Raw genomic sequence first — 10,727 nt, 5'->3', positions numbered from 1 at the left:
TCACTCATCTGATCGCGTTGTGGTCAAATGCCAAATTTAGACTGATTGGGCAAAGACTGATAAGAAAAAATACCCTAAGAACAAAAACTAAAACAAACTTAAACTGAGATTATAACTTTTTTTGCAATACGGCAGGAGGGTCTTGCAACTAAGTCCCCACTGTGGATGTTGCGACACTGACTACCCCCCCTCCCCCCCCTAAAATGTATGAGGCCAGCCCTTTCATGATAGGTATACCGGTATTGGTCAAATTATATATAACAAATGAACAACAATTGTTGGAAGGTGTCATCGGAGGGACCTCAGTTCCTCGCAGGCACCACGGTGTAACTTGATACAGTGCTGAGTTGAAAAGTCAGGGTCGGACAAAGTAGAAACAGACACTTTTGACACGTAGTCTCCGAACAAAGCCATTGCCAAGCAGAGTTGTAAACTCTGGGGGCGGGGATATAGCTCAGTTGGTAGCGCGCTGGATTTGTATTCAGTTGGCCGCTGTCAGCGCGAGTTCGATCCCAGGTTCGGCGGAAATTTATTTCACAGAGTCAACTTTGTGTGCAGACTCTCTTCGGTGTCCGAACCACCCCCCGTGTATACTACATTGGGTGTGCACGTTAAAGATCCCACGATTGACAAAAGGGTCTTTCCTGGCAAAATTGCTTAGGCACAGTTAATAATTGTCTACCATACTCGTGTGACTTGGAATAAGGCCGTGAAAGGTAAATATGCGCCGACATGGCTGCAATCTACTGGCCGTATAAAATTTCATCTCACACGGCATCACTGCAGAGCGCCTAGAACTGTACCCGCGGAATATGCGCGATATAAGCCTCATTGATTGATTGATTGATTGATTGATTAAACTCAGGGTCGGACAAAACAGAGTCACACTGTCTCTCCACAAAGCTGCGGCCGACAACACCGACAGAATAACACCAGAGCCCCCCCCCCCCCCCCCATTCTGATACTCATCGCTCCACGGCTATCGCCAGGATGCAGAGCCCCCGACCAGTAAAGTCCCAGGTTCAACAAGCACTCATCCCCCCATGTCTGTCTGAGCCCCTTGATGTCCGGTCATTGTCGTGGCTTTCTGTGTCCAGTCCTCATCGTGACACGGCTCACCAACTCTTGCCTCTACACGGGAATGGGCTTATGCCGCGTTTGTGTGAGGTTGGACTGTTGGGTTTTGGTCGGTGAGCGTATTGGTCCTGTAGGCATTCTGCGTGCAACCCGTCAAGGGATGAAGAGAGGCTGCTGATGAAGAAGTTTCATGCAGCACCGCTGAATATGTGTACGGCACACAGTTTGCATTGCAAAGTCTACTACCTTCTCTTCCGCGCGTGTGTGTGTGTGTGTGTGTGTGTGAACTTTTTTTTGCGAAAAAGATATACCTAAACCAAAGCAAGAACCTCCCCCCCCCCACACACACACACAACTCTCTCCTGACATGTTCGGGTAAAGCCCAAATATTCTGAAAAGTCAGCGAAAAAATAAATCGTGTGTGTCTGTGTGCATTCCACGGTGTATGTGTGTGTGTGTGTGTGTGAGTGCCATGGTGTGTGCCCAGTGTGTGTGTGTGTGTGTGCGCCATGGTGTGAGCGCTAGCGCGCGCGGAATGTTATTATTTTTTGTGATAAAAGCATCATTTCTTTTGACGCATTAAATGGGTGCCTATTAATAATTTATAACCGTGACCTTGAAAATAACCTGATTTGAAAATAATTATAAACTTTCGTGAAAAAACACAAACAAATCCACTTCATGAGCAAGGATAAATTCCCTTCTCGTTTCAATCACCAAGAGACGATGATGCTGAGCCACGGGCCGAGCAGCCATCACCCCCACTGGACCCATTCAGCAAAGCTTTGACCCTTCAACGACCCCCTGTCCCCACCACGCGCAGCCTTCACCCACTCACCCCATATTGATTGTCATCCCCCCCCCCCTCCCCCCCCCCCCCCCCCGGGTTTTCATCAAGTCCGGTTCCATTGTCTGAGGTGTCTGTCGGTCCGGTATGCGCCTGGTCAATAGACCTGCGGTTGTCTCCCTTGGTCTTTTGTGATGAAGTCGCTTTTACTGCTAAACCAAGATAAAGACTATTTCGATTTGTAGCACCAGCTCTGTGTGAGGTCCCGTTGAGCGTTCGTTCGTTCAGAAGAGCTGAAAAATGGATAAGTCGTGCCGAACTCACGGAATTGGCATATTCGCGGAATTGTCAACATTTCTGTCCTTTTCTGCTCATTTCACGAAATCGGCAACGTTTTGCCGAAAATGCGTAAAGGCCGCTTCTCACACTTGCACAACACAAACAGATCCCTGCGCCTTGAGTCCGAGTCTGGAGATACGCGCGCGCAATACAGTACTCCTCGGATAAGGTGACCCCCCTTGGGACCAAAAAAATTCATGATCTTATCTGAGGGACACGTTAACCGATCCTCCGATAAGATCAATTTCAGTAGAAAAAAATTGATCTTATCCGAGGAGATCAGAGTTTAGTTTGAGGCCCCATAAAAGACTTCCCGCCAATTGAAAGTCAATGACGTGATAATGGGCAGATCCAGAGAGAGACACACACTGACATACATACTGACACTGACACAGAGACCATCAGCTGCATTAGAGAGAGAGAGAGAGAGAGAGAGAGAGGAGGTGAGGTAAGACAGACAGACAGAGATAGAAAGAGAGGAGAGACACAGACAAACTGATCATGACAGACAGAGATAAAGAGAGGAGACAGAGAGAGAGAGACATAGAGTTAACAAGTCGCGTAAGGCGAAATTAGTACATTTAGTCAAGCTGTGGAACTCACAGAATGAAACTGAACGCACTGCATTTTTTCACAATGACCGTAGTCCGCCGCTTGTGCATAACGGAGTGAAACTGACGAGCCTGTTGAGCGCGGTAGTGGTTTCGCTGTGCTGCATAGCACGCTTTTCTGTGCCTCTCTTCGTTTTAACTTTCTGAGCGTGTTTCTAATCCAAACATATCATATCTATATGTTTTTGGAATCAGGAACCGACAAGGAATAAGATGAAATTGTTTTTAAATCGATTTCGGAAATTTAATTTTGATCATAATTTTTATATTTTTAATTTTCAGAGCTTGTTTTTAATCCAAATATAACATATTTATATGTTTTTGGAATCAGAAAATGATGTAGAATAAGATGAACGTAAATTTGGATCGTTTTATATAAAAAAAAATGTATTACAATTTTCAGATTTTTAATGACCAAAGTCATTAATTAATTTTTAAGCCACCAAGCTGAAATGCAATACCGAAGTCCGACCTTTGTCGAAGATTGCTTTACAAAAATTTCAATCAATTTGATTGAAAAATGAGGGTGTGACAGTGCCGCCTCAACTTTTACAAAAAGCCGGATATGACGTCATCAAAAGTATTTATCGAAAAAAAGAAAAAAACCGTCCGGGGATATCATTCCCAGGAACTCTCATGTCAAATTTCATAAAGATCGGTCCAGTAGTTTGGTCTGATTGGAGGCTGAGAGAGAGAAATTGGAGGCTGAGAGAGAGGAGGCTGAGAGAGAGGAGGCTGAGAGAGAGAAAGAGACATGATAGAAGAGAGAGAGAGAGATTGGAGGCTGAGAGAGAGAAAGAGACATGATAGAAGAGAGAGAGAGAGAGAGAGAGACAGACAGACAGAAACAGAGACCATGAGAGAAGAGAGAGTGGGGGAACGAAAGAGAGAGAGAGAGAGAGAGCTTCCAAATATCTCAAATCTTCAACAATGTCTTTTGTCTTTTATTTTGGCCTAAAATTGGCACTAGATCTACTCAAATATCGCTTATAACTTATGCATTACTGTACAACATGAGGTCAATTCTACATCTGTCATCACCCACGGGTCTCACTCTGTCAAAGTGGTTTCCGTTGGCAATTTGATTGGTTCAGCGACTTTTTTGGCGGGAACTATTTTCCAAGTTTTATTTGCTAAAGATTTCTTCATCCTTCTCTTTGGGGTAAAATAATCGGGCCAAATAATCTGATGACGTTTACATTTGTGCGTCACTTCTCTTTTGACGTCATATGTGACCCTCCACCACGGAATGAGTCGGATGTCACCTCGCAGGGTTCTGCGCTAAGCCTTAGGCAAAACAAAAAGAAGGTGTGGTTAAGGTAACATAGCCAAAAAAAAATAGGGTAGGAAGGTAGGCAATCACTTTTTTTTTGTTACTTTTTTTTCTAATGTGTACAAATTATCTACTTGACAGGGAAATAAGTGTGCGACTCGGAGCGCTTTCGCTTTCATTGCGTTTTCTGCACTCGTTTTTGTTTTGTTTTGACAAATGTAATAAAAAGTTATAGGGTCGGTCCCTAAAAATAGGGTAGGTCGGGTTACCGTAACCACACCCATTTTTTGTTTGGCCTTATATACGTCCGGGGGTGTAAGGTATCAGTGTGAGGATCCACCTTAGACACAGGCTTATAACTCAAAAAGTTTTCGCTCTTTTCTAAAAACGGTTTTCACCACTGGATAGAGTTTCAAAATCTCTTTTACAAAATGTAAAAATATAAAAATCATGCAAAGGTGACATGCGACTCATTCCGTGGTGGAGGGTCACATATGGAGAAAAAAACCTCTGTCAAGGCCACAGGAGCTTGTATCCAACCACCGGTCGATAATTATTTACTCCTTATTCCATTTATTTACTCCTTATTCCATACAGTCTACTACTATCATTTACTACTTATTATTATTTATTTACTGATAAATAGTAGTAGTAAGGGTAAGCATGCAGCAGTAAATAATAAGCATGCAGGAGTAAATAATTATCGACTGATGATTGGATACAAGCTCCTGTGTTCAAGGCCGCAAAATTGGGAGATTTTTTTCCGTTTCAGTTTCGCTTGATCTTAAAGGAAAAGTCCAAGGTTTAGGGTCACTTTTGATACGTTGACACTATTAATTCATTAACCACAATTGTATGTGTAAAAATGAACACAGAAGCCCCAAAAGTATACTTTGAAACCTTTTTTTGCTGTTCCGAATTGTTCCACCGCGCGCGCAGTCTTGGCTCATGACCTTTTGCACACGTGTTTTTACTACGTCACACACTGCTCGAACAAGTATGGCCACTCAGCAGCGAGGAAGAGGAGGAGTACGACGGACCACGTTTGAGCCAGGCTATCGTTCTTCCTTACCAGTTTGAACCACGGAACTTAAGACGAGGAAAGAAGGCCACAAGACGCTGCTCCTAACAGAGCCCACAGAATCGGCAACACTGACTGGTATGTGATTACTATTGTTGTCGTTATCTTCTGCATGCTAGATCAAAAGTCATGTGCGTTTTCCACTCATCAGTTGTTGTGCTTCTGTTGGTATGTTAGCATGACAGGATTATGCTAAGCTGAGCTTTTCAAGCGTCTTGTTTTTTTACCACTTGGATATTTTACTTGGGACTGTACAGTTCAGAATAAATGTATCTGCAGTGTTGCCTACACTTGACGATCATTCTCTTTCCCCTCTGCCTCTGGGAATTCCAATCACGGGTTTTTTCCGTTTACACAACAAAACATATTGATAGTAAGTCGTACGGAATGACATTGATGTTGATGATAGTTTCATTCGTGACAGTAAGACACAGTGTTTCGTTTTAGGTAATGCATGGCACCACAAAACAGTAAAAGGGAGCTTTCTAAAATGGCGTCGGTGATTTCAATATTCAGAGATCTATCTCAGGAATATTGCATTACATGTGCCTATGCCCCTACTGCAACCTTTTTATGTATTTTAGATCTGCCATGATATGATTTGTAAAACGACGGACGGACATGAGTTATGGTCTAAAAGTGGTGATTTTGTGTATTTATTTTAGGAAGGAAATCGTGCCAGAGATGTTTGGTCAGTAGGGAGGTTGGGAAATAGTTTTTTCAAAGGTAGAAGGACATTTCGAGTAGGCATTGAAAATGAACAAAAGGCAATTCTGGGCGATACCAAGGATTGTTGTGAATGATGCAGACAAAGCGTGTTTGTTTTTTTTATAAATCAGTGCAGAATTTAATATTGAGTGAAGCGGTATGTTTTTGAAGAACTCTTCAAAACAATCTTCGTTCTGTTGAATAGGATGTGTGTGTGTGGGGGGGGGGGGGGGGCATAATGGTGTGTGCCAGATTTCAACAGAAAAACTAGGAAGATCTATCGTAGATCTGAAAATAAATAATCCAGTGATGAACAAAGATTAATTTATATCTGTGTGTGTGTGTGTGTGTGTGTGTGTGTGTGTGTGTGTGTGTGTGTGTGTGTGTGTGTGTGTGTGTGCGCACGCGCGATACCCGTGATGAGGCGACCATTGTGTAGTGGCTATGTTCCCCAGGCTCCAACAGAAGGCTGAAATCGAATTCTGTGAATGTGATCGTTTATCATGTGATGGAGTAACAAAAGAAGCTTTCTCAGAAATATCCAAAAATGCATACACAGCAGTTGAACCCTTCTTTTGATTGATGTTTGGTTTGTTTTGTTTCGCAACATGGGACACTGTTCAAAAAACAGTGCAGGTGTATTTTCAAACACCTAGAGGAGACAGGACATTGTTTCTGTTTCACAGTGGCCAGGTCAGTCACGATGTGTGGTCAGTGTTAAAAAGCGACCCTGTTAAATTCACTCGAAGGGTAGGCTACTAACACTGCATGTATTGTGAAACCGCGACTAATGGTACTGTTCGTGGTGTTTCTGTAAATCATAGTAAGTTTTGTGCATACATAAGAATCACCCGGTTTTTGTGAGTGTCTCCTATGTGAACGGGGCATGCTGTTATGATTACAGTGTGATCTACTGTTTCAGGTGTCAGTGCGGACATTGCTGCCGGATGCCAACTTCTGTTGAGTGTGTGTGTTGCCACGACGTCAGACAAATCAAACAGAAGGTAGAAGGCCTGGAAGAGCAGGTAGGCTGCATCACAGCACATCCTGGCTTTCGTACCGTGTGCCTGGACATCTACTGCCTGGAGACCGCATACTATTCGTACAAGCAGGACTACGGGCGTCTAAACTTCGATCTGCATGAGTATGTAACACAACACAAATCAGAAGATTATCATTCGGATATATTTGCATATTCTTACACTGACAAGAGAGTGAAATAGTACATTGTATTACACAAATAAACAGATCGGATACGTAAACTAGACACAAATACATCGAATCTAATTAAATCTTCATTATAAACATTAACAGTGGAAAATAACAGCAACTGGGAAACAATAACATTTGTGTGAAATAAATACAAAACCTATTGTAAGACTGAACACCCACCCACAAACTTTTCAAGATACAATTTAATTGATGTGGGATTCTTCAGTATGTACACTTTTTACTTGCCGGTGTAGCACGATATTAATACTACGAGATTTTTACTCCGGAGTCAAAAATTCGTACGAATATGTTACTCTACTCATACACGAGAAAGTTACCCCCCACGACAGGTGTACTCCGATTTAAAAAATGTCGAACAAAAATGTACCTCCCCTGACAGGGGCGGATCAGTTGCTTTGTTAGGGGGGGTGCACTTTGAATCGAAAGTGAATGTGATGGGCGCGAAGCGCCCGAATTTGCTAGGGGGGTCCGGGGGCATGCCCCCCCCCCCCCCCGGAAAAATTGTTGGCCCAAAGAAGAAAAATGGTGCCATCTGGTGCCATTTGAACTTAGAAAATATGGTCATAGAATCAGCTTTCCAAATTTTTTGTTTTGTTTTTTTGCTGGAGGGGGGGTGCACCTGCACCCTGTGCACCCCCCCCCCTCGTCCGCCCCTGCCTGATAAATAATTAACGAATACATTAATCCACCCTATCCACATAATTATCAGTATGATTAGAGCTTGTTCATTTTTCTTAAGTTTTGACATCGCAAATGTACCTCATTGCTTAGAATGGGTGTGTAGCTGACGATCGTTGGTGAAAGCCTACAGTAATAGAACTTGGCGGACATTGGTCATAGTCCGATAACTGCCTGCATACAGTATACCTACATAACGGATTCCAACACAAATTTCTAAAGTGAACATGTCATATCTTTATATTTATGGATGAAGAAAAGGAGGTTTCCGCCTGACATTTATCGAAAAAAAGGAAGACATCTTCTGGAAGGTTTTAGATGCAAAGTTTCATGAAGATCTCAGCAATCATTTTCAAGGAATCGCTCCACACGCTTTCTATACGATTTTCGTATGAAATTGTAATCTATTTTCTTGCTACGGGTTATTGATATATATAGATTTTAAATATTTGCCTATATATATGTATATTTGTGACAAAAATGCAGTGCGTTCAATGTTATTCTGGGATTGCTTTACACCACTTGTTTCTTTCTTGCTTTCGCAGGAAATACAGATATGTCGCCTACAGGCAGCTGGTGCGATGGTGTTGGGGGTTTCTCGGCAAAAGCATCAGGGTGCCTCTACCAGCTTGTGCCGTGAAAACGATCAGGGACACTTTCCCAGACGGAGGAAGAGTGGGGTTCAAACTCCCCCAGCTGGAGGGAATCGTGTGACCCTGTGTTGAACAGCTTCCTGCATGGTGGGACGATGGTACTGGGATGCCAGGTGGTCTGGTACATGGTCCACATGATCCCACAAACTTAGTTCCAGGTTCCTGGGGCTGTTAGTGTACTCCCGCATCAGATACTCCGTGAGCCGGTCAGCATAGCCTGTGCCCCGCAAATAGAAATACAAATTAAATCGATGAATTTGACTCAAGAAATAACTGTTTGTGGTGATATGCATCGGTATGAATGTATAACGGGTACATTAAATATACCCCCTCTCTTGTGTTACAGTAGAACATCCCTTGTAAATGTATTCTCACGTTCACTACCTTTCTTGTTTAAATGAACTGCTTAAAGTTAAACTTTTAGAAATTTACCCTCACTATTATATATTTTTCGAATTTCTAAGATTCGATTTTGTTACATATCTTTTTTAGGACATAGAGTGGGAGTTCCACTAAAACTGGCACGGTTGGCCTAGTGGTAAGGCGTCCGCCCCGTGATCGGGAGGTCGTGGGTTCAAACCCGGGCCGGGTCATACCTAAGACTTTAAAATTGGCAATCTAGTGGCTGCTCCGCCTGGCGTCTGGCATTATGGGGTTAGTGCTAGGACTGGTTGGTCCGGTGTCAGAATAATGTGACTGGGTGAGACATGAAGCCTGTGCTGCGACTTCTGTCTTGTGTGTGGCGCACGTTAAAATGTCAAAGCAGCACCGCCCTGATATCACCCTTCGTGGTGGACTGGGCGTTAAGCAAACAAACAAACAATAAAAACATGAAATTCTATATTTAGCGCGCATGTGTGTGTGTGTGTGTGTGTGTGTGTGTGTGTGTGTGTATGTGTGTATGTGTGTGTGTGTGTACGTACACCTTTCACATTGCTGTGGGTTCACTGTCTGTGCACAGGCAAATATTTTCATGACTGGCGGTGTGCCGTCGGTCTCAATGGGTGCCGATTTTTCGTGACAGCGGCAAGTACAGCAGGGCTTGTTATGGAGTGTCCTTTTGTTCTCATCGTTAGCCGTTGGGAATCGTGACAGTTCCCTTTTCCTCTGGAAGTAAAAGAAGAAAGACACTTAGTGTAATGATAATTTGATTTGAAAGTATGCTTGGTTTGGTATTGTCTATTCAGAACATTGAAAATTGAAATACCCACTGAAAGACGTATGGATATTATTATGTGTACGTGTGTATCCATGCGTAAGTTTCAACACATAAGCTGGTTTTACGTGTCTCAGTTAATGCAGACAAATCACATGCACGATTCTCACAGCTCTCGTCTTTCAGTAGCAAAAACTGCACGCTTAGATTTTTTATACATAGTAAATTATAATTCAAGCAAACACTGTCAATGTCATGGATTTACATTTGGAGTTTGCGATCATATTTACCCCACGCTTGGCACAAAAACTGACGAAGTGTTACTCTTAATCTGCCGCGCCACCCCCCACCCCTATCACCCCCACCCGCTCTTGTTCCTGCCCAGCCCCCATTTTCCACAGCTCAGCTCAGACCGTTATGTAACAGTGTTGCCTGTGGCGCTTCGACGTCAATACCTCATCTTTGTAATCCAGCAGTAATAGCCGGACCAAGACACACTAATCTGCACCAATTCACATTTGCTGCGCACCAATATGTGGGTGCATGGTCAAAACAAAAAACATCTACTACATCTACAATCAAAGTACACTGACCTTCAAGCAGCTTTGAACGGAGGGTACTGCCAATCGCGACAATACTCTTTTCGGTTGAAACCCCAACCTGTTTTGCTCAAAGTTGATGAAGTCGGTTTGCACGAAATGTTCACTGCAAATGAACCTGCTTTTGCCAGACACTTTTAAATGCGCACGCTTTGGCTGTGGAAACATCTCCAATTTCGATAACAAACTTAGGTTTTTGGTAGGAAATCTGTGGAAGGAAATGCCGCTTGTTGTTTGCGTGTTTTTGCAGTTTGCGGCTGCACACCTACGAGGCATTCTTCCGAACCCAGTTATCACTTTTACACATGCATGAACACCACGCTGGTTGAACCAAAACAAACACTGTGACGTCACAGTGAACCGACGTCACAGTGAACCAAAAATCACGTGACCACAACATGACCCCAGGCGGCTTGTCTTGGTTAGCCCACCAATAATAAATGTTCAATTACAACAACAACAAAATTTTTAATAATTTTAAAAATATTTTTCCTGAGATGTTTATAACATTTGGCATTCGATATTCAAGCTT

General features: G+C 43.0%; 1 protein-coding gene across 1 annotated transcript; it reads left to right on the top strand.

The window, feature by feature from the left end:
* Positions 1–5,185: 5,185 nt before the first annotated feature.
* On the top strand, positions 5,186–9,307 carry LOC138954198 (uncharacterized). Its single transcript, XM_070326100.1, has 3 exons — positions 5,186–5,246; positions 6,799–7,020; positions 8,333–9,307. Exons 2-3 carry the CDS (start codon positions 6,824–6,826, stop codon positions 8,499–8,501), a joined length of 366 nt encoding a protein of 121 aa, XP_070182201.1. The 5' UTR covers positions 5,186–5,246; positions 6,799–6,823; the 3' UTR covers positions 8,502–9,307.
* The last annotated feature ends 1,420 nt before the right edge of the window (positions 9,308–10,727 follow it).

Source organism: Littorina saxatilis, unplaced genomic scaffold (assembly GCF_037325665.1).
Source record: "Littorina saxatilis isolate snail1 unplaced genomic scaffold, US_GU_Lsax_2.0 scaffold_1448, whole genome shotgun sequence".
Classification (NCBI taxonomy): domain Eukaryota; kingdom Metazoa; phylum Mollusca; class Gastropoda; order Littorinimorpha; family Littorinidae; genus Littorina; species Littorina saxatilis.
The sequence above is the reverse complement of the archived record's forward strand: the minus strand, read 5'-3'. Positions and strand labels throughout refer to the sequence as shown.